Below are 25509 nucleotides of genomic sequence, written 5' to 3'. Positions count from 1 at the left end.
ATCAATACAATTTGACTCACCACTGATTTTTTGAGTGTTCTTTAAAGTTGCTCCTTTTAGCAGAAGGTTTTCTGGCCCCACAGATCTGTGCAATCACACCAGTACATCAGAGAGGTTTGTCACAAAGCATCCACATACTCTTATAATCTCTAAATGGAAACCTGGCACGCAACCTGGCATCCACTCTAAAATACGCAGTGACAATACACAGAATAACTGCAGTCTGGGCTTACATGGGTCCCAGTGTTCTTGAGAAGGACATTGGCATTTGTTTATAGGGCCATTACAAAGCAGTCAATGATAAATGCCTGTGGGAGTGATTTGGAAGCAGTGGCTGAAGCATTGCCAACCTGTTTTCATTTTTAATGCTTGTCTGAAATGGAGGATCAATGAAATAATGATTTGTTCGTGATGCAAAGCAAAACAAATGAGTGCTTAAACAATTGTCTTTTGATTTTTCTTTCACTTAATGTAGGCTGAGGTGCACCAGTGCACTCACCTCACTGTAGGTTCCTGATTGTTTCTGTAAATGTGCATACGGCCAACAAACCTAGAACACAATTATAAACATATTGATAATATGGGGTCATTTACATTTTGTAAAAAAGTACAAGTGATATTTGATTTGCATAACTCAATCTGTTAAAACTCAAGTGGAGGTATCCGAATCCATGCGGAGTTAATCTACTTTACAAAGCTGTAAGTACTCATTGACATAAAATCAGATGCAGAGGTTTGGCAGCCAGCTAATTACTGGTGGTTAGCCAGCCGTACACAGTCAGTTTCATTCACTTTGAACAGTCAGCATTTGTTGCCATGACTTAGTTAGCACATCTTAAAACACCACGCTGACGTCTGCCTCTGTAGGAAGACACCTACCCCTTGCCCCAGGGGGGAGCCAAAGGCTGTTAGTTGAACGAGAAGAGTCCTGCAAGTGAAGGATAAACTGGGCAAAACATTTCTTATTGTGCTGGGCAAACTAAATATGTCAGTAAATAACAGGCTTACTTTAACCATTCCTAACACAATACCAACTAACAAAGTGACGATGTTGTATCAAAACCTCTCCACTTTACAGTCTAAATGTTTAATATTAGAGTCATTAAGAAAATTTTCAACTGGCATTGAGTTAATCCATTGCCAAACAAACCACATGCAGCACATGTTTGTAGTGTAAAACTTTTCGGACCACATGATGAGTGCCTACTTGTAAAGGTCAGGCTGTGGCTGTTCACACTCGATGGTGGCATTGAGAGTTTCCAGATCCTTCTCTGCGTCTGGCACAGTGTAGTGTGTCTGAACAGAGATAGACAGAGTGTCAAATGAAAGTGAATTAAGTCAAGTGACTATTTTATCTTTCTCTTTCCTCTCACACATAAACAGTGCAGCAAAATGGGACAGAACACAAAAGATATTCAGAAACTGTGCTTGACACTTGAACACAAAAAGGCACAAACATATTTTTAGGGGACTTATCAAAAAAGTGGTGCCTTTCTTTTTAAAAAATATTATAACCAATCCTATTAGGAAACAATTGGGATAGCAAAGCTTACTTTATGATTAGACTCTCCATCCAAACTTGCTGTGGTAACAAAACACGTGCCATCATCTCGACTAGACTGCAGCAGTATTAAATCACAGGGAAAGGTCTCATCTTCCTCCACCTCCACAACATCTCCAACCTAATCAAAGAAACAAAACACCACTTGTAAAAACATTTCAGTTTGCTTCTTCTACTTCTTAGGAACCAGGTATATTCTCAATAATTTCCTACCAAGTTGTTGTGGCTTATGTATAAACAAACAACTGTCTACATGAAGATAAAGCTTAAACAGAGCAATATGAGCATCCCTGCACTGGTCCTCTCATCAGTGGTCAACATTCACTCACTTTTGAACTTTCTGTTGGTCTGCCAGCTACTGACAAAGATCAGTCTCTATGTGGTTTGCTAAATGTTTACTTAAGCCATAGTTCCTTTAGCACGAGGTGGTAGCTAAGAGCAGCTGTTCACAGTTTTGAAGCACCACTGTTTTGATTTTGACAGCTGGATGTTAATTCTCAGTGGTGTCAGCAGGACCGGCGGTCTTATAACAAAGTGAGGGTTCAGTTCACTTTGAAGAAAAAAAAAAAAAGAAAAAAGAAAAAAGTTTATTGCATGTCTAATCGTTTGAATATCCTAAGATGAACAGAATGCATTGGAGATTTAATCTTCAAATGGCATCCTGGATACATTAATTTCCACCTACCAATGCTGAACGTGTAAGTCGTAGACAGAGCATGTTTTCCTATGTGTAAACATTCCAAACACAGTCATGTCAAGCTGCCAACAGCTTCCGTCTGGCCATGTCTCTAAGAAAATGCTTATTCTAGTGTTTCCAAGTTAAAATGTGGCTGCTGAAAGGTACCTTGATCTTCTCACTCTCCTTCCGTATCCTCCGGCCGTCCTCTAGCACTGTCACTGGGTACTTATTCACCTCGCTGTCAGCCTTGTGCCGTAGCCAGTCCTCATATCCCTGTGGCAACATAGCAAAATCAGAATTGTGTCATTTGCTTAGAGCAAGAAAAAGAACAAAATCTGTGGCATTAGTACTGTGGATGTTGACAACTAGACAGTGACTGTAAACTACTGTTTCACCAAAGTCACCAATGTAAACAGTTGTACAATAGCAATACAATACAGCAGCACTGCCATGACTTTTTCTGTTTTTGAAAACTGTTCAAACTGTCAGAAAGTTGATAATTGGAGTGCATTATATTAAGTTGTGCTCTAATGTTTTGCCACTTTATTTACATTAATGGGGCACTACAACACCTCTTAATATACTTTAATCCAGTATGACTCCATTATTACCTCAGGAATAAATTGATAGTAGAATTATCACCATTCAGACAGTTTCAACAAAAACTAAGAAATTATAACCGTGTGAAAATAAAAGACATGATAGAGCTGCTGTATTAGATTGTACATGTGTAACTAACAAAGTGGCCAGTCAGAGTATTCTATGAAATAAATAATAGAGTTAAGTGAAAACATAACTCCTGGGGCTGCAGCAGCATAGGGCACAAAGCACAGCGTAGACTCCATTAGTACTTTACAAATGTGATGAAGATAAACATGGTGCAGAGAAGCAGAGGGTAGAAAGGGAAACCAGAGTGTGTGCCAAGGTGGAGTTACAGCCAGAAAGCAGGATTTAAGGAAAAGGTAACAGGAGCAAAGAGACAGTCGAGTTGAGTGCTGCGGAGAAATTATACCAGGTGGAGAAAAAATAAATAAAAGGGAGCGACATAGGGGAGACAATGCACAGTCAGTTGAAATAACAGTGTCACACAGACCACCTTGGTGTCCCACTTCAAAGCCTGGCTGAAGGCAGCCAAGTGTTATCAGTGCATCCCATATATTTTCAGAAGGAAGTCCACCCGCTATTGTGAATTTCAAAGCCGCAGCTGTAAACTAACTAAAAAGCCATTTCTAAAACAATACATCTAAAACTGGGACATGGCAGCAAGGGAGTCAAAGAAGCAGACACCCCCCTTGATAATTTGTATCTCTATAATAGACTTACTCTCTCTCCCCCCCATTTGCTCACACTCTCAGAGAGTCAATTTTGTCTTCTCCCCAATCAGAATTCAGCAGTGGAGCACATTAATAAAAAAACCCAAGGGAGCATTAGTCACGTAGTTTATACAAAAAAAAAATCACAGCAAGGGAGTTATGAAGGCAGTGGGTTATATAGATAGAAAGGAAGACTATAATGCAATAAAATAAATTCTGCTGAAATGAGGACATCAGTGTTGATAACAGTTTCTGTTATCAACACTCATTGAGCTCACTCTGTCTCACCTGTTTGATAGCAGTTACTGTAATAACAAAAAATAAGGGTAGGCCACTGGTGACTGGGCTGGTGGGGGTGTCCACTATCACCTATTGAGACAAAAAAATAAAAGGAAATGTCATGTTAACACTCAGTTAGAAACATATGACCTTGAAGGTCAAGCTATGCATTGAAAATTCTATCACTACTAAATCCTACTGCAGCACATGTGCAAATGTGGTTACAGAGGGAGGAGTGTGTGGTAACAGTTTTGAAAATGGGGCTAGTTCACTAAATGTAGGGTGTAGTCTGTTTCTGTAAGGAGTGTCTGTCATTGCCCAAATTTGTTCAACACAGGGGAGACAATTTACATTTTGACAGAAGGGAGAGAAGTAGGTTCTGGACCACATAACTCTTAATCAAGTGGGCCTGTGCTTAATCTGTAGGCATGCCAGCACTTCTTTTTCTCTGCCAAGGCATGGGAGAGGGCCAACACAAAGCTTTATTGGATTCACCTTACCTGCTTGAGTTCTTTGTGAAAGAAATGGTATCTGTGTATGTATTGCATTCTTATATAGAAATATATATATACACACACAACACAAATAACAGTGTGACTATTGATCAGGTAATCCCAAACAACCAGCTTAGAAGCTGCACCTGACTCACAGCTAATGGCTCACAGCTAAAACCCTGTTACATAAAAGGCTTTGTGTGTTTGTGCATTACTTAAAACTATCACGAGATGGATTTATCCTGCTATTGTTGATCCTGCCGAATGCATCCATGTCTTCCCCTGAGTCAGAGAGTGCAGTACAGCTCTCAAAGACACAACACATCGTATGTGTTGATATTCTGACCAGGGGACAGCATTACATGCTGTCAGATACACTTCAGCTTAAATAAGGGTAGTAGATGTATCTTGAAGGAGTCTCCGGTGTTTCCCTCATCAGTGCTATGACTAAGAATGAAACATATAAACTGCTTGCTCAGTAATCCGTCATGAACGTGCAGCTACTGTCTGCCCACATATAATCACCTACTCATACACAGAAAGTAGCAGGGTAGTGATGCCTTACTGTGATTACAATTAACTGGAGGATTGATCAATAACAAGCCAGAGACTAATGCACATTGACAATTTAAAGGAATGCAGATTCAGAGGAGAGTCTGCATTATATTTGTAAATGTTAGCAATTCTAGTGAAACTGATTAATTCTGCTGCAGTAGCCTCAGGTGTACTCAATGCGTGTGTGTACATGAGGATGATACATAAGACACTGTTGAACACTTATTACACTGGAACACTGCCCCATAGGTTATATGTGGCTAGTAGATTTACTAAATGTAATCTGAGAAAATTTCTATTGCGACAATGTTGTTAACCCTGACTGTAATGAAATTTGTCCTATCACAAAAAATGTATATACCACTACAGGAAAGACAAAGGACAACGTGCCCCTCTAATGCAGCAGCCAGATGGCCAAACTTCACAGCGGGTGACTGCAGCACAGAAAGAAGGTTTTATACAGCGTTGTTTGATTTGGATTCATCTTTGGCACTTCTATGATGACATGATGCACTCCAGTATGACTCCACCACCCACTATAACCTCAATAGTATAGTGGGATACATACAGACAATTTTAACAAACACTAAGATATTATAACCTTGTGAAAGTCAAATTCATTGCAGAGCTGCTGTACAGGATTGCATTAGATTGTACAGGTGTAGCTAATGTGGTCTAATAAAGTGGTGCACAAGCGCACATGCACAGCAAAGCAAGCTTCTACGTACACAAACCCTTCCGCTACTGTACTTTTGCCAAGCACAAAATTCTCCCTCCCAGCTTGTTTTTCACAGTTTATCTGCACTGATTCACACCAACCCCACCAAACTTCCAGATGGCCAAATACCTTTCTTCCTCTGCATCAAACGCAAAGCCAAAAAAAAAAAAAATCTCAGCAATAAAGTACTGAACTGTGTGCTGTTGCTAATGTGCGGGTGTGATATCACATCAGCAAAGCAGAGCAGCACAAAACCCTTCATCTGAACCGGGAAGTGTGTCAGAGTGAGCAACAGACAGCAGGTCTCCAGAGTCCCAGGGCACAACTGTGGGCTCTCGCGTCCTCCTATCCCTTCACCCTCTCTCTCTGCCTTTTTTACTCTTGCTCTCTCATCACTGTTTCTTTTACTCTCTCACAGCGATCTACTCCCATTTGATCAAATTCAAGCAAAGACATGCAGAGCTATTTATAGGAGAGTGGTGCTTTTTTATCTGCTTGTGTCTATTTGTGGCACTCAGAAGTACAGAGGGCTTCCTGGCTGCTGACGTCAGCAGTGGAGCGCTGCAGAGCGATGGGGGGGAATGTGGGAGACAAAGGGAGAAAGAAAGACAGAAAAAAAATTGACCAATGACAAAGAGAGAGACAAAAGGATGTTGAAGGATGTGTTAAATTTGGTTATTGCTAGAGCATTTGCATGGAGCCTCTCAGGGGAAGTGAGAAGGTCTATTTTTGTATGTGAGAAGCTTGTGCACAAAATGAGTGCACATAGAGTCTGTGTACCTGTTTCTCTCTCATCCTCTTTCTAACATAATAGCAGGCAGGCTGCACGGGAAACACTGAGCGGTTGGGATAAGAAGCCCCTCAAGAGAGGCTGGATTAGTGGAAAAACGCCAACCACGCTGCAGCTTGGGTAAACACTGTCAGCAAACCCAGGACACCCACCGAGTCAAACATCACATGCACAAGCACATCTACATAGATACAATGCATTCACACTGCACACATCACATATATAATCATTGTATGTGTTAGTGCCAGTGATGCAAACATGCTTTATGGGTTATGGTTTATTGGTTTACTCCTTCAAACAAGAACTGCATTAGCTCAAGATATTTTCAAACATTAACTCACAAATTTTCAAAATCCGGTACTTAGGAGCACCCTAGCACCCAAAGGGTTACAGAGCATTCCATGCAACCTCAGCATCACCACGCCAAGTTCGGCTGCGGACCTCTGCGTCATATCATACACCCTGTCTTCTTCCATGTTTCCTGCCTTTGTCCTTAAAAATACTATCCAATTATGAACAAAAATATAAATTTCAAAATCCAGCACTCCTATCAATAAGCTGGGGATAATAGTCAGTTTATTAGGTACACCAACCTAAACTATTGCAGTGTGATACAACAGTTCTGAAATAAATCCTCCATTCACGAAGATGATCGTGTTTTTGTTCAAACTGTGTTGGAGTGCTGCAGAGGGAGCTCTATGGTCATTCATGCTGTTGTTGAGATGCGCTCAATTATACAGTGAGGCATTTCTGCTGTTAGGCCTAGCCTCACTGATACAAATGGGCAAAATACAGAAACACTTCTAAGTAGAATAAATTACAGATCAACAGCAGCTCAAACAACATCTTTGACAGTGACCATACAGTTTAATCATCATCTCTCTCACGAAGTTAGGGTTTATTTTAGGACTGCTGTATAAGACTGCATTATTTTTAGCTAGATGCACTGTAGCTAAAGAAAAAAAATATTGACAGAGAGTTAAACTAGACAAACTGAAAAAAGAAAGTCTGGGGTGCCAACTGAAAATACACGTGGAAACAAAAGAACATTTAAACATTTTAATTTATTTACTTGAGATTTAATACTTTGTGAGAGCAGCACATGATACTATTTATCATTTTAATATAGTGCTGCGCTTCTGGGAGCACTCAACACTTGTGAGCTCATTCACATAGTATGCAACGAGCAAAAGTACAGCCTTCCTAAGAAGGCGCAACAGCAGAATCTGTTTACACTAGAGGGTTGTTTGCCACCATGGTTTAGGTTGCATCTAAAATGACAGTAGTTTCCATCTCTGGTGAAAAAAAAAAAAAGGGCCCAAGGAAGAAACAGGTGATGGACGAACAAGCACAGATGCAGGTAACAACTTTATGTTCTTTGTTATCCGTTTTCTCTAAACTGTCAGATTGGTAAGGAGAGGAGAGGAGAGGTCACTTAAGTGCACGAAGCAAGGGAATAAGAATGCAAGTCAATGCATTTTAGTCAGCGCTCTTGGCTCCAGAGATTCTATTCAAGAGTGTAGGGCAGCACACAGCAAGCTAACAATGACCACACCTCCAAGGCAACACCGAGATAAACATAAAATACAACCTAAAATACAATGAAATAGGTGTTATCTCTCAGAGAATAACATAAGCATTAACTAAAAATATAATAAGCAATTCAAAAACATGCTAACTGCCCTTTTCAATGATCTAACAACTCTGGCGCAATGAAGGTTGTATGAGATAAAAGGCTTTATGTAGCTTCTTGCTGCATCTTAAATGGATACTTGTTCTGAAAGATAGACCATACATACATTTATATATAATTTTGTACATTTTAACTATCTTAGGGTAAATATATGAAATGTATCTATATTCCTTTAGTGGGTAACTAATAAATGTATGAGTGTTAACATATGTATATATGTATTTATAGATATATTTTACAAATTTCCTTACATTTAATTCACTTAAATGCATTTGTATATACCTTTGAGTTATTTCATACTTTAAAATTCTATTTCTTAAACAGACATGCACTACAGCAGAAGTGCAAAAATGGTAAACAACCACTGGGACTTAAAGTAAAGATTACATCAGTCTCTCATGAAAACACACACACGCAGACATGTTTGTTCACTCTTGAGTTTACACTTCGCACTGACCCACCCTACATTTAACCAAACTGTTAACTGCCAAATAATCACTCAAATATTGAATGCATTGTATGGTGGAGGAATGTGCTGTACCCACAATCACACAATTTGAGTAGGTAAAAAGGTTTCGGCCCCCACAGTGTGAGAAATACAGGATTCACACACAAACAGTTCTGCGCTTCAGCAATTTCACAACTGCTTTGATTGTTCACATTTCAAACACGCTCTGAAAAAACACACACCGACAACCTGTTTTGCACCTGTCAGGCCATATGCAAATGAACAAATGCTTTCTCATACTCTCTAATTTTACACAGAAGTCACATTTATTGTGTAAGTTTGTGAACCCAATTTTATTTGGACATACTGACCATCAATGTGGTTTCACAACATCACAGAACAGGAAACAAAAGAGGTATGATTTCAGTATGTAACATCAATAGAAAACTTTATTTCTTTAGCACACTGACAAAACCTGTCATTACCTGAACCAGGAAGATGATAAGGAAGTAGAAATTGGCAATTCTTCTAAACTGTTCAAACAGGTTCTTTGGTAGAAAATTCCAGACAGTATACTGTGGAGGAGACGAGAAAAAAAAGACAGCATTTGAATCACAGAAAGCAAATACGCATTATAGTTTGTGGACTGCTTTGTGTTGTGGATTTTCCCCATTTGTGTGTAATGTGCTGCAACCAAACACTGGGAAGTTAAAGAAAGGCTTGGCAAGAGGAGAGGTAGATTAGAAGCATTCAGTGTTCACAGACCAGGGGTAATGTGTATTCTGTCTGAGCTGAGGAAGGGAAGAGGAAAGACAACTTCAATAGTTTGGAGTCTCTGTTTTCTGTGGGGCCTAGGGAAACATCCCTTGGGGAACCACAGGTATTCTATTCACTCAGATTAGCAATTTATCGCCTTAATTTGGCTACACTTGAATGCAGCACCAATGAACTTATCAGGCTGGTGACTGTTTGTGTGTTGTTTTGTTAAGTGGCTGTGACTGCTGATACCATCAGGGTTCAAGCAACACTTTTATCAGTCTAAATCCCTGTGAGATGGTTCAACAAGACCCTGTTGTTAAGACAACATAGTACCAGGGTGAAAACACATACACATACATGCACATGCACTTCTACATACACACTTGCACAGGCATAGCAATAAAGCACTGTTTATGAAGGGGAATTTCTGCATGGAGAGCGCGTTGAAATGCAGCGACAGCAGAATGGCCCATCTCATTTTGCCAGGGAGAAAATAGAGTAAAAGTAATGAGAAAAGGAGAGTGGCAGTGGTAAGGGGTGGTAATGTGTGCTGGTGCAGTAGCAGTGAGAGTAAGAGAGGAGAGGCAGAGATTGGTCACTGCAGAGGGCAAAAGCAACAGGATGATGGAGAGCAGAGGCATGGAGAAGCATAAACACTACAGCTGGGGTAATTAAAGACTGTTTACCCCAACATGCCGGCAAGAGCCAATTGATCGGCCCGTACTAACTGGGACCCTCTGCACCACTATAAATCCCACTGCTGTCTTACTCTCACAACGCTTCCTTCTCATCACATTCAACTTTTATATGTATAAGCCAGCCAGGTCCTGCCTGAGACAGTTGCGGACACAAGACTGAGGAGTAAGATTTAAGTGAGGGAGGGGATGCGGTCCAGCAGAGCCTAGAGGGGAAATGACCGCATTGCCCACCCTGTCAGTATATTAATAGCAGCAATGCATTACCCCAGCCACTGTTCCCCTGATAGACAAATAATCACTTTTTGTTGGGAACAAACAGAGAGGCAGGGGGAGGAGGGATATGGAAAGGAAAGCATGGGAATGCTCAGGTCTGCTGTAGAGTTTGTTATGCTTTCCAAGTGTTAGATATGAGACTATAAATGCCTGAAGGGAGTTGAAAAAAAAAAAAAAAGCTCAGAAACAAACAGTGATATATAAATGTCATGGTATGTGGACGTGAGAGTATTACTTACCTTGGAGGACACAATCCTGTTATCACAGAACTTGGGTGGGATGAACGCCTCATTGTTGGGGCCTGACCGATGACCAACAAAGATAGTCCTACTGTCTACTCTTCTTTCATCACCGCCCAGCTAGAGGAAGAAGCGGTGAGGTGGGGGGGGGGGGGGGGGGGGGGGGGGGTAGAGAAGTAAAAAGATAAAAAGAGAAAGGAAAGAAAGGACTTATAAGTAATCACAAGTATTTTACTTACAGACATCAGACACTGAACCATCCCAGTCAGCTCCTACAAAACAATTAGTCTTACAGAAAAAAAGAATTAAAATCTGAAATATAGGTATAGAGTCAATCTATGAAAACAAGACTTGTTTTATGAGACACTGTTATTTCAAGTGCAGCAAATCCACAGTGATCACAAAGGATTTGTTGTGGCCATAAAAAAATGTCCAGTCTTATGAGGCTTAAATTCCACCCAGAGGTTAGGAATTAAAAGATTAGGATTTCTACTGTGGTGCAGAAAATTAAAAAGACTTGAAAAGCACTCTACTGGAAGTGTTGCGCGCTAGCTAATAACTCAGAGAAAGGACAAAAAATTATGACAAGGGTCAGTGGGCCAAAATGGTGATTGTGCAGGGACTATAACTTAATTTCTTCTCTCCCAGGTGGTCACTCGTCGATAATAAATGAGTAATAACCGTGCGCAGCCAGGAGAAAAATGCTGTGCTCAGATTTATGGGTTGAACTACCCTGTCATGATGCAGTTGTAAGGGATATGTGTACACACTCACAATCCTGGAGACATAAGCCTAATGTCTGAAAGAAGAAAGCATTCAGGAACCAGGTCAGTAGCCAAAGACACACTGGACGCCTCTCAACATGAGATGGCTGGGACATTCCTCTTCCATAAAAGGCAGGAAGGATAAAATACAAGGCAAGTCAGGAAGGTGAGGCCTGTCATAAATTTACAAAAGCTTTTTTATGTAAATTTCAGAAACAATAATATAAATAGTGGTCTAAAAAGAAATCAAAGTGATTAATAATAGTAACAGTTTCTCTTTTCTCTCCCTTTTTACTTTTTAAATTTAAGGTTTCAATCTCACACTATGTGAAACAGCTTGGGATCTTTTTTCTATGTGAAGTAATCTGAGGCTGTAACTGCATATCACTTCTTAACCAAGTGGAATCATTCATACACTTTCTTTATTATGCTTTTGAAATGTTGTAAATTCAATTCAATTTTATTTGTATAGCACCTAATCACAACAGAAGTCATCTCAAGGCACTTTACAGTGTAAGGTTTAAGACCTTACAGCGTTTACATAGAAAACCCTACAATCCCATTTGAGCAGGGTTTGGAGTGGAGAGGAAAATCTCAGTTTAGAGGAAGAAACCTCCAGCAGAAGCAGGATCATGGTAGGCGGCCATCTGCCTCGACCGGTTGGGGTACGTGGAAAGAGGACAGAGAAAAGAACAGCAGGCAAAAAAAAAAAAAACAACAACTAGCAGTTAAAATATTGGGCAGAGAATAAAAATACTTTTAGTGGTCAGTGAGTTTTAACACTTGTTTTAACAAACATGGTAGTATGTTACTATATGCACGTTAATTCTAATTTAGTCATTGTTCCATTTTGTCATATTTGGTTAAGCAAAAGAACTTACAAATTACATATTTTTTTCTTCTGTCCTTTAAATTTTTAAGTGAAAGATTGCATTTTAATAGAACTGCTTTTTCTAATTTAAAGCCAAGTAACATGTGGGTGGAGAGGACAAATTATCATGAACATCTGATACTGGACAAGCACCAGGCAATGTGTTAATTATGGCCACCTGGACAGTGAGCTGCCCAAAGTCTGTTGCTGACAAGAGGTTACATCAAAGAATAGTCCAAACACTTGGAAGTCTCATTTATGCATGTGGAGACAAAAACACATCCTGTGTAACCCCAGTTTACTTTTTGTTTACTTATAACTAACTGTCAAACACAAAATAAAGACCACATTTGTAATTTTATTTCCAAAATATTTATCTTGTCTTTGCAGTACCGACTAGAGAATGTAGCTATCAGGCTTACATAATGCTCCCTTATGCATGATCAGCCATGTTCACACCTCAGTATGACTGTCAAATCTAGCATCCCCTACCCACTCGGCACACAATAACACTCCTTCAGCGGGACCGGACGGACCTGGCTGCCAGAGGATGAAGGGAGAGTGAGAGAAAAAGAGAATGTGAGAGAAATGAAGTAAACAGGATCCAAGGACACCATCACGTCCAGGTTTTCTATATCAAACAACAACCAGCCCCCAGAAGGAGCAGTAAGCCAAGAACATCCCCATAGACTACTCTTGTTCATTTATTTCAATCAGACACAGTGTTTCTGGAGGATGCCCTTCCTCTTTGTACTCTGAAAAAATTCTATGTTCAAGTGTAACAGAAACAGTCCAGATACACAACAGTCACCGCTATTGTTTACAATATTTGGAAACAAAGTACAACCAAAAAAAGCAATCATGTACAAAGGGCTGTGCAGACAAACATAAAACACAAGTACGGACACCTTTACAAACCAAATTAGCCTTAGGTTCTGGCTTGCAACAGTATTAGTTGGCCCTCTCCCGAGTACCAATCTTTAACCTGTGCTCATCACTTTAGGATTGATTGTCCACAAGCCATGTGCCATGCTGATGCACACAGTTTCAAGGTTATAGCCAAGGTTCAAGAACAAACAAACAAACACCAGTTTTCTTCTAGACTAAACCAACATTGTTGCTACATCCTGCATAAGTAATCTCAGTTACAACTTTAAAAAACCCACATGATTCATGTTGATAAGAAGATTCAAAACAACTATTGAACAACCATTGATTTAGTAGCAGATTCACTGTAAAATAAAAGGGTCAAGCCACTTCATTTTTGAGAAGTTAAGTGATCAGTGATCACTGCTCATCTCCTAAAGGTTACACAAGAAATGCTAATGTAAGGAAAAAATACAGAATGCATTATCTTTGCTAATTGTCAAAGGTCAAAACAATTCTTTGCCAATTTTGTGAGCAACTAAAGCACAAGTGCCAGCATGTCAATACTAAACAGTAGATTCATTCTTGATGGAAAAGCATGAGCTACAAAATGTGAGTCAGATCAATAAAGCAAACATTCAATGCTTAACTGAACTGAGATGTAATTGCTCACTCAGAAATAAATGGTGCATTAGAGAATTGAGTGATTGTGAAAGTTTACATTAAATTATGCACTAAATTAAATTATGTGCCCATTGTGAAATGAGTACGGGCTGGTAGAACAGGGGGGAAAGGGTGCTTCGTTGAAACCAACAAAATACAAGAGCGCATTCAGCCACAGCCAAATTTCAAATGATGACCGGGGTCTGATGACACTGCGTCCTGTCACACCATCTCACTATTTAGTGTCTATCCCGCTTTGTCACAATCTCCACACTGTTGACTAATCAGACACACATTTCTGGTGATTTGTGCCATTGTATTACTCCAATATAATTCCTCTACAAATGTAAACAAGAAAACATCTACAATTTAAACTACTACTAAACATCTTAGAAAGAATAATTTTATGTTTATGGTTTCATGTATTATTAATTGCATGACTTATGCATTCAATTGCATTACATTTCACAGATGTGTGTGGTGACATTTTGTAAACAGCATTGTGTGTTGCATCAGTTAAGTAAAGCCCACAACCCAACACCACAGTGCAACATCATAATGTGATATCATGTGTGACATCTTCAAATACTTATTTAAAAAACACACTGAAGCACAAAGTTATAAAACAGAAGAAGTGTTGATTAAACTTTGGGCCATTTCTGGTGATCTGTGCCATTGTATTTGACTCCAATATTTGCTGCCCGTCCAAAAAAAAGTCATCACCTTGATTTAACGAGTGCTAATAGGTAAGAGCCTCTCATTGGATAATTATTGCATGAATGATTATGTTTCAGTAAACAACAAGTTTTTTAACCCTAACTGATGCAGTGAGTAGCTTCTGATTTTTTAAACAACCATGTCAGAAGACACATGCAGTGGTCGTAGAAAAGTTGTTAATCTGTTTCAGAAGGATCAAATTATTGTCATGTATCAAACAAACAAAACATCCAAGGAGATTGCTGAAACCACTAAAACTGAGTTAAGAACTGTCCAGTGGAAGAAGGTCCTGTGGTCTAGTGAGTCCAGATTTACCCTGTCCCAGAGTGATGGGTGCATCAGGATACGCAGGGAGGCTGGTGAAGTGGTGTGCCCATCATACCATACAAGCCTGTGGGGGCAGTGCTATGATCTGGGGTTGCTGCAGTTGGTCAGGTCTAGGTTTAGCAACATTATGTGTCAAAAAATGATGTCCGCTTTTTGTGTTGCGTCAGTTAGGTGAAGATAGGAAACATGTCAGCACTTCACACAATGTAAGTAGACTGGCATATGTCACTTTCTCAAAGTGGGTACGTACATCACCAACACCACAGTGCAACATCTTCATGTGATATCATGTGTGACATCTTCAAATACTGTCATTTAGCAGAAGAGAATATTTAACAAATTATATTACTAATTAACCATCTGAAAGTTGAGTCATGGCAACCTAACCTTCTTGTTAGGTTGAAACGTTTGGCTACTCATCCACGTAGCTTCTTCAGTCTAACTTCACCTGCACGACTGAGAATCATTACCGACATATTGCTGTACATTATGGGGCAGAAACCCTCAAGTTGGTGCGGGAATATGAAAAGACAACTGATTAACTAACACTTTAATCCAAAGCGACTCACAAGTGAGGTACAAGGCAAGCAGAAAATCTATCTACTAAGATGCAGTGCTATATAGGAACACACTTTCTGTATGTTTTACAACATTATTGTGAATAAGTAGCGCATCATTGTACATACAGCAGTTGTGCTGCTGTAGTAATGTTGGGGCATTTCAGTTTTACAAAGCACAGAGCACCATTTTATTAGGTCTCTGTTTAGAGGAATCACACTTTTGACGATACTGTTCAGGCTTTTTTGAATAAAGATGCATTTTCAGCACACCAGGGAGCAAAAGATGTCAGAACTTGTCGTGAATGTGACAGATAAACAGATTCCACACAAATCAACATATTTACGTAATCAGCATAATCGCTTACAATGCTTACATAATGCTGCTCTAAAGCAAGGTGTGTTCTAATGCTTACATATTGCCCTGTAGCTGGCTCCAGCAGCTTATAGATGCATCTCCAGGCGAGGATAGTTTGTTAACAAGCAAGTCAATCTCACATTTATTTCTAAACAAACAGCAAATAAAAATGATTTTTGTTTTAAGAAAGAAAAACAGTAACATCAGGTCTGACAATGGCACAGCGAGTATTACGTAGCCTGACACAAATGGATTTTGTGGTCAAACAATATTGATGCTTTTAGTTAAGTAAGTAAGTAAGTAAGTACTTGCCAAAGTGCTGAAGCAAATTCAAAAGAATATACCTACAGTAGGTTAAAGCTTTGTCTGCTTTTCTGCTTTTGTAACAAGAACACTACATGTAGTACAGAATGCTGGAGCTGTACGATTAAACCTGCAAAAACCCGATCTAAAACCCATCTAATAAAGTGTGAGGAAGCTGTGTGAAGAAAAGAGAACACAGGGACCCATGTGTCTACATCTTTATGTACTGCATGTGTAATAATGATAACACTGCACTAAAACGAGAATGTCAGATTTGCTGACATTCTGTTCACACTTGACCTTAGCATCAATTTCATCGAAATCTCTGAGTAAAAATCAACCAATATCTTATCTAGTTGTACTAGAGCATGAGATGGCTATCATTGGGAGGTTTTATGGTTAGAATTTGTTTTTGGTTAGGTTTAGGCTCAGGTTTAGGGTGAGGTAGTTAGTTGTGATGATTAGGGTTAGGGTAAGGCAGTACATGTGATAAATGAAATATTAAAAAAGAGTAGATTAGCACGGCGTAAGCGACAGTAGGGGGATAGGGAATTAATTATGTCAATGAGTGTCCTCACACTGACTGCCTTACAAAGGTGTGTGTGTGTGTGTGTGTGTCCTTTATCATATACAACTACTTAACATCCTCTCCAACTGCATCTTATCTATTTTATCAGGTTTTATGATGTTGCGCTCGCTATAAGTGGATTCATCACAAGTCAACCTTATCTGCCATTTAGTGCAGTATCTATTGGCAGTTTCTGCTCTCGCTGCACAGAAGAGAGGCCATAAAATGGAACACACTGTGAGAAGATCTATAACATATATACAGGCCTTAGTGTCAAATGGTATTCTCAGAGTAATAGACTGAATAAATGCAAAATCAAGTGCCTAACCTCTAGCTAACCGTTTCAAGAAATGTTGATGACAACAGTAAAAACTGTAACTGCAACATCAAATTGCTATTATGATACGCTGAATAGAGTTGAGCAATGAATGTTTGAATGAAAGGGGAAAGATCTGTGTGTTATGTTTAAGCATTTAGTTACTGCAGTACGCTTGGCTCGATTTCATTTTCCCTATTCGTTTCTTGTCAGCCCACTTGCCTTTCCTCTCCAAGCACATTCACTCTGTCTTGCTAAGTGTAACTCTCACTTTTGATTACATATCTAAGTGCTCATTACCTAGGTTGCAGAGAACTTACACAGGCTACATTATCTTTTGAAGAAAATATAGCACAAAGACACATTCACATCAAACCAAAATTTTGTCACTATAATGACTTTTGTCATTGAGTTTGTGGATATCCTGTGCAACAAAGGAGTTCTTAAAAAAGCCATTTCACAACAGCTAATTTGTCCAATTTCAGCACAAAGATCTTTTTTTATATTTAAGAGTAATTGTTCCTTTTTAAATACTTCAAATCATGGAAAACCTTTCCTTTTTTCTGTCTTCTTTTACCTTTTGTCTTTATATCAAAATATCTAAAAAATAATCAGTCAACGTGACCATCAAGACATTAATTTGTCCATAGTCCATATTAGTGATCACTTATTGATCCATTATTTTGTTTTATTTAAAATAAACAACAGTAATCTTGTCATTTGCTTAATTTATAAATGCAATATAGTCATTTTCTAAATGACCTGCTTGTTTATTACCACTTTAGTAGCAATAAGTCACCTCCTTTCCTTAACACTGACAAAAAGAAAAAGTTCACTCATAATTCGAAGGTGAGAATAAGAATGAGAATGAATGTGGATAAAAATAGCATATAATAAACATGAATACAATTCTAAGAAAAGAAGTGCAACACTTACTGTGAACATTGTTGTTGCCAAAGTTTCCTAACACCTTGATGTCCATGTACCAAGTCACATGTTAAAGAATATGGTGAGAGTTGAGCAGATTTTTGCACAATGCGCCAGACCTCAGTGTAGAGCTACTGAGTTACCAATTAGAGCATCCACTTTAAAATTGGTTAACAGTATTATACCAAATGCTATCAAAACAAGGTAGCATTAGTGGCAGTAGAGCCATTACTTCATAAAAACTATAATGGAAGTTAGCTCCATCATGCTTTCGCCAACATTTGTTGGCCTGTGACACAAACTAGAGACCCCATATCAAAAGCTACTCTCTCCTCTGTCTGCTATTTGCACAGATTAATGAATAGCCCCACAGAGTAATGATAGTTCAACTTGAACTGAGGGCTGATCCTAAGGAGTGGATAGGCAAAGGCTCATTGTTCTACTAGCATCCCTGCAGCTGTATAAGACACAGAGTGTACTGTACCATGGGCTGGTACTGGCCTACATTACACTGGGTCCCTCGACAATGGGGAGGAGGGGAAAGTCATCTAGACCTCGCAATGGGAGCTGCTTCCTCAATCATTTCGTTGCCTAAAAAGCTCCAGACAGATCATGTGCTAACTACATACTGCAACACCTATGGTCTACTGACCACTTTTGAAATGTCTAAAACAGACATTTTGTGGCTAGTAAACAAGTGTCTAATAGTTATTGTTATTGTTAATGTCAAACCATGCAAATGAGCATATGTGAATAAGGTGGAGTGTCAGCCTCAGCAATTGCTTGGCACCCGAAAAGATGATACACTGTTACAACAGGAAATGTGTTAGCAAGTCACACAATGCTGACAGAGGTCTGTGGTCATCCATGGGTTTAAAGCATGCTGTTCCTCAAATCAGGGACTCACAAAGACTAAACAGAAGACCGGAATATAGCCTAAATTTTACAAAACAAACAACCTGGGAACACAATTTACATTCACTCGGCAAGTTATATTTTAACTGATTTATAGCCTCAAAGCATTCATTTACCAAGGTTTTGGTTTTAAGATTACATGTTACTCCTCCTCCTCTGGCAACTTTGCTCCCATAGCCATCATCCAAGTCAGCTCAGTAAAGTCCTGGAGAGAATGGCATTTCTTCTCAAGGAAAAAACCTCCACAACCTGTGTAACCAGGGAAAGTGAGCACATTTTGAGCTGCAGCCTAGTCACACTTTAATCTATAATTAAAGAGAATTTAAAGTAGTGAAGCCATAAATGGACTATGGTTTTCCAGCCAAGTGCACATACGCTTTGTGCTGTTTTTCTGTGAGTGTGTGCAACAAATCAAAAGATGCAGCTACTTAAATAAAGGTGCTTGATCTAGCTGCTTTTTCTGTGTGTTATGTATATTATGCGTTAACTAAACTACACAACACTACAATTCCTTTTGCTCCCCCCAACAGTGTTTGGCAAAGAGCCACACAAAACTAACAAAAAGGCATTTACAGTACATGCCAACGCTGACAAGCTTTAGAAATCTCCATCTCAGCAAGAACCATACTGATGACATTATCTTTAATAATGTTCTAGGCTACACTGGCAGTAATTGGTATTCAATTAATTATCCCTAGACGTGCATAGGAGGGCAACAAGACTAATGACAAAAATCAATGTGGCTCTTTCCTTCCTGTTTTCCAAGAGGGTGGTTAATTTGGGTCTGGTTTGTCTCACCAAGCGTTTCCTACCACTGAACTGTGACAACATTAAAAAGACTAATTTTTCTCCCTGTGAGTGTGCAATACTGTGTGCCTAGCTGGAAGATGCTTGCTGTGGAGATAACTGTATGCTGTTGCTTAACCAGGGTATCCAAGCGGGTGTGGGAGGGGCACGTTCATATTTCTTTCAGCACTTGTTAAATCTTCACATTATGGATTTTGCTGTTCGTCTTCTTTTTGTCAGTGGGAGCCCTATCATTTCAGGTGACAAGGAAGACGGAAATGTCACAGATGCTGGCGGCTGTCCTCCCTCTATGCTCACACAGAGAGAGTGAAACAAACATAAACCCAAATGGAAAAAAACATCCCTCCACACATCTCAGCATTCTCTTCACATCTCACTGCGAATGCTCTGAGTAATGCTAGAGCTAAAGCCTGGCAGAGAAAATCTCAGGATGAGCCTTTATACATATATGGATGGCAAGGATACACTTTGAGTGCTGACTGGCTGGACTGGTAAAAACACGTGGGCCAGGAGAAGGAGGAGCGATGTGAGGCGAATTCAAAATAAAAGAGGCAACCTGAATTATTTAGAGGTACAAACTGAAAATTCAACCAAGCTTTTAAAAGCTGCATCCAACCTGTCCCGCCCACTCCAAAGTTAACCACTGCAGGAAGCCTAAAAGCGTATATAATATGGAGAAAGAGATGGAGAGGTGGAATGAGGTTACAGGTCTACCCCGTGTTTTCACTCCAGTTTCTCAGGTTTGAGTCACGCAGGACTCCCCCCCACTATATTTAATCATCCTGCTATCCAACAGCAGGCCGTTTATTCGTTCCCACCACCTCCCTCCTCACACTAAATACATTTATTATGCTGCTGTGTGTTGCAGATGAGCTCCTTTGGCTAAGTATCCATTACCAGGCAGGAGTGCAGGAGACCAAATAGAGAGGAAGAAGAGAAAGAGATCGGAGTAAGCAATTCTGTTCGCCAGCCAGTTCACGGTGCAAGACTAATAATGGCAAATTTGAGCACAGCTCTAATCAATACACATCTCTTCTAATCAAACAGGGCTGATTAATCAAATGGCCCAACATGCCTTCTTTGCTCTGTGGCCTTAAGAGGCATTCTTAACCCAACTGCTCACCAAAGAGTGACGACTCTGTCCAAGGACTCTTGTATCTCAACAGTTAATAATAGCTTTTAACATGTTTACAACAGGTCCTACTTGCTGTTTAAACATAGCATATGAAAGCAAAAGTAAACTGAACGGCATATAAAAATACATTTGGAGTATTAATAAAATGATAAGGTAGTAAACTGTACATTAGTAAGTGCTTATAATGATGTATATTCACAAATTACCAAAATACTTGCAGTTCAGATTAAAGCACTGTAATGTAGAGCAGCTGGTAAAAACATTTTACTGCAGAAGAATACCCCCCCTCCAGCAAGTGTGATACCAGAGAACGTCTCTGAAAACATATTTAACCTTGCACAAAATTACGTTAACATGCAAATACGTTAGATTAGTGTACTATGACTGTAGTGACGGCAATTCGTTGTGGTGGTGAGCGCATGCAGGTTTGTACATCTCAGGCCCATAGATGTTCTTGGCTAACCTGAGGAACAGGTTTGCAGAGCCCTGAGGCTTTCAAATGCATTTGACATGTACCTCTTCACATAAGGCAACATCTCATAACAGATAAGGGCCTGTTTACTAGGTCACAGCCGAGTATGTAAAGATCATAGACTGACAGGCCTCAGCACATCAGCCTGCAGCACATAGGACAGATGTATAAGAGAAGGAGAGTAGGACAGAAGGGGGAGTGGGAAAACAACTTAGGAGTTTACTACGCAGGCATCAAAACAAAATTAAAATACCATGGCTGAAAGTTACACATGCAACTACCAAGATTGCCCCCTCAAAACGTGTTCTTTACAGCTGCAACAGACAACATGAAAATACAAAACTTGCACCATCAAACTTTAAAAGACATTCAATGTTATGGAAATAAATAGTGTAAATGTCACATGACATCAGAGAAGGCTTTATTAATCTCAATCGAAACCAAAGCGAAAGCCCTGCAGGCTAGAAATCTCCTCTACATCATTTAATTAGACGACATATTCATGTGCTACTGGGTTGAAAGACGTCACGATATTTGTATGTTCTACAGCTTGTGAGTAAATGATTCCAGGAGGCAATTAAAATTCAGTCTTACGCCTACAATCATGAAACTAGTAAGTTAAATGCAGAATAAACTCTGTCAGTCATATTAGGTCTTTAAACTAATTATTATTATTAACACTGCCGGCAACTAACTTTATTTTTATCACTGTTTAATCTACCAATTATGCCAAAATACCACAACAATAAAGTCCAACATTCAGTTTACTATGACGAGACAAAAAAGCAGAAAACCCTCCCAGAAGCTGGCTCTAAAGACTACTTGGTATTTTCACAGATAAACTTTTTTTTTTATTTTAGAAGACTTCAAAATACAGTAGCAGTTTACTGTAAAGTGTAAAATGAGTAATTGTTTCAGCAACAAGTTCTATTATTATAAAACCCACAGATAAACAATTCCGTTTGTGTCAGTGTGACCATTTCCTGACTTTGTGCACAGAGTGAGAACACTTGCCTTTAATTTATAGAAGCTTACACGCACTTTTACACTAAACTAGAGCATTTGCTATAATAAACAACATATAAAATATAAAGCAGAAACTTCCCTCATGTGACTGTAAAAGAGTTAGTGAGTAGGAGGAGGCCCACTGGTTACAAAACAAACACACACACAAAAAAAATATATATATACTGAGGTGCTGCCTGGGTGAGGGTGTTTTAGTGTGTCAGTGCTGTTCTCCTTGCGGTCAAGGCAAGGGTTCCCACAATGAATACTATCACATTTCAGCCAGACTCCACCTCTCACAGATCAAACTGCTGCCTTCAAGGGCTAGAACGAACATCAAAGGAATCTGTGTGATTTTGCATTCCCGTCAAGAGCATTACAACCTTTGGAGCTTCCCCTCTGAAGAGGAGCCCAGCCTCACTCGTTCCCACAGCCATATTTAATGATTTTCCAAACACACACTCAGAGTTTAGCAGCTCAGTGTATCATAGAGGGAGAATCAAGTGAGACACGTGAAGCTTCCTCTGTGTCTTTTGCTATGAGCGGTCCCCCTCCCTTTTTTTCTTCTTCATGAAGCACATGTCCCTCCTGTGGGGAAGGGAAGGGTAGTGTGAATCAAGAGGCAGAGAGCCAGAGCCTGAGATAACGGCAGTGTGCGCATCAATGACAGTGTGGCTGGCTGCTCCACACAAAATATTATTTACAGCTCACACTGAAGAGAAATTACAGCTGCAATCCTCTCCAGAAGCAGGAAAATCAGCTGACCTGGCAACATATAAAGTGAGGCCAGGAGGAGGGTCAGGCACCATAATTATTATATTGCTTCTCCTTATTCACTGTCGGTATCTATACTGCTCACATAGCCCATGGGGGATTCAAACCACAGGTGACAACAGGTTACTGGTGCATAAGAAGAGGCCGTAAATGCAGTTCAGGATTTATAAACCCAGCTTTGTGCAGCGCCCACTTTCAACTAGCCCCCTCATGGCTGATTAACGAATGAAAAGGGCAATAAAACCAATGGACGAACTTTAAAGAGGGAAGCATTAAATTTACCAATCGTGAAATATGATGTCAAAGCAGATTCTGTTAAGAAAGACAAGTAGTGAACAAATCCAGTGGCTGGTTGCAAAGTGGTAGCGGAGGATACTAAACTAATACACCTAATGAGGGCCACAGCTTATGAATATGGTAGTAATTAGTAATTTTCCTATTAACTTAATAATGGTTTGGTTTGAAAAATGCTCTTCACCCAACGTGATGTCTTCATATTTCTTTTTCCTTTCATTTTGGATTGAGCAACATTGACCACATGGAGAGCATCAATTTGAATGAACATGAAGCACAGAAAAGCAGCAAGTCTACACATTTAGGAAGATTTAACCTTTGATTACAGTATGTTTGCCTCACTGTCCTCTTGACACTTTGCTCAAGAAGGTGAATTTAATTTAATAAAGCCAGCATGTTGCACAACAATCCCCATGTTTGACCCTAATTAGTGGTTTTAACTAGCTAACATGCTTCTGTCGTGACTTCCTGGCAGGCAACAACTTACCTAGCAGTTAGCTAAATGACTGACTATAACCATGAAGTGAGACAGCTGCTGTTTTTGTAGCTGGACAATGTGAAGTAACAGTTTGTTGTAAGCTTGTAGTTTGACACCTTTTTCACGTCGATAGCGACAAAATGGGAAATGACTGTTTACATTTTTTTTTTTTTTTAACAGAGCAGCATCGCGGCGGTTGAAGCGTTAGCAGGAGTAAGTAACGTTAGCTGCATGTCAAACGTTAACGTGGTGTGTTTGTGTTGGTGTTGGTGTTGATGGCAGACACACATACCAGACGATTGAGCCTCCTCCGTAGCATCTTCTTGCGTGTCTTCTTTGATTTTACAACACTGGTGAACTCTTCTGATTCAACAGACCGCTGCCTGCAGGCTCCTGCTCCAGCTCCTCCCGGGAATAACTTTACATGTATGTTAGTTGAGCTGCTAGCTCCCTAGCTATCTACTCTCTACTCTAACGTTAGTTCTAGCTATATGAAATGCCGCAGCGACGCTACATCGTTCCCATTTTGTTTGATTTCGGTATCTTCGCACCATTCGCATTATCTCTCCCCTGTGAATATTTTCCGCGTTGCGGTGGACTAGTCGCGCTTCTCTCTGCTCAAGGCTGAAACAGTCCCTGACATGTCTCTGTGCGCCCTGTTGCTGAGACTCGTACAAACCATTTGTCGCTCTCGCTCCGGCCCTCACCGCTGACACAGAAACTAGCCGCCGACACGCTATAAACTTCCTTCTCTTTCCAGCTCCCTGAGCATACACACATATACACACACACACACACACACACCGCCTCACCTCCTTCCCAATTCGCACGCCAGCAACCACCAGCAATTCACAGACGTTCCCACGTTCACACACAGGCTCCACCCGGGGAGTTTCGCTCACACTGCATTGTGGGTAATGTAGTCTGGCTGTGAACTACACCCGCTGAATGGAGGAGCGCTGCACAGGCGGCAACATGATCAGACCTTTCAGGGATTATGGAGCAGTGAATATAAAACTTCATATATGTATTCTCTGGCTCAGAAGGACAGATAATAAGCTTATACGACACAGCTGTGGATAATAAAATATAGGCCAACAGTAGTGACAGCAAATTATAATATATATTATACAAATAATGAAGTAAGCACACATTCAACACACAGCACCATGTAGGAACGGGGCATATTCCATATCTCCACTCAGACTCATCAATGTTTTACAGAGTTTTCCCTTTATCATTTTGGAATATATATATATATATATATATATATATATATATATAATATGCACATATGATAATGGATTGATTACATGTTTTTCCAGGTGCTCTTAAAATGTATACACATATATATATATATATATATATATATATATATATATATATATATATATATATATATATATATATATATATATATATATATATATATATATGTACATAATGTTTGACTATTGGAATGACTATAAAGGCATTACTGAAAAGATTACCCTGAACTCTAAAATCAAATGTCTCATCATCTATTGTTTTGCTGACAATGGCTTCCTGACTCACTGGTCTAAAGTCTAACACAGCGTATGTGCACTACAGTGAAAAATGTTAACATAGCAGAAATTATAGTGGTAATCATCTTTGCCAAATTGAGGAAATATTAAATCAGTGATGCAAGATTGCAGACTTCTCAAATTGCTAATCAAAAGTCAAATTTAGAGTCTCCCATTTTGACATTAACTTCATATTTGGAGTGAGAATAATGTTTGTCTGAGTGGCTGAAGGGCTTGAGTTGTGACTTTGGATTCATTTGGTTTATAGAAAAATACACTGGTTGTAAGTGATGATTAAATATGGTGATCATTTATTGTTGCAAAGTAAAAATGCTGAATTTGCTAAAA

At 39.5% G+C, this 25509-nt stretch overlaps 1 protein-coding gene across 4 annotated transcripts in view; it reads right to left on the bottom strand.

Annotated features, from left to right (window-relative positions):
* atp11c (ATPase phospholipid transporting 11C) overlaps positions 1–24473 on the bottom strand; it is a 36930-nt gene extending 12457 nt beyond the window's left edge. For all 4 annotated transcript variants that reach the window (XM_026357305.1, XM_026357306.1, XM_026357307.1 and 1 more), the window contains exons 1-9: positions 23910–24473; positions 10500–10619; positions 9016–9105; positions 3842–3922; positions 2406–2513; positions 1554–1682; positions 1208–1296; positions 500–550; positions 21–85 (exon numbers count right to left, since the gene is read on the bottom strand). In XM_026357305.1, the coding sequence (XP_026213090.1) occupies positions 21–85; positions 500–550; positions 1208–1296; positions 1554–1682; positions 2406–2513; positions 3842–3922; positions 9016–9105; positions 10500–10619; positions 23910–23936 (760 nt within the window). In that variant the 5' untranslated portion in view covers positions 23937–24473. The remainder of the gene's footprint in view (positions 1–20; positions 86–499; positions 551–1207; positions 1297–1553; positions 1683–2405; positions 2514–3841; positions 3923–9015; positions 9106–10499; positions 10620–23909) is intronic.
* Positions 24474–25509: the final 1036 nt, after the last annotated feature.

This window comes from Anabas testudineus, chromosome 10 (assembly GCF_900324465.2).
Source record: "Anabas testudineus chromosome 10, fAnaTes1.2, whole genome shotgun sequence".
NCBI classification, from domain to species: domain Eukaryota; kingdom Metazoa; phylum Chordata; class Actinopteri; order Anabantiformes; family Anabantidae; genus Anabas; species Anabas testudineus.
This window is presented reverse-complemented; position numbering and strand designations above follow the sequence as displayed.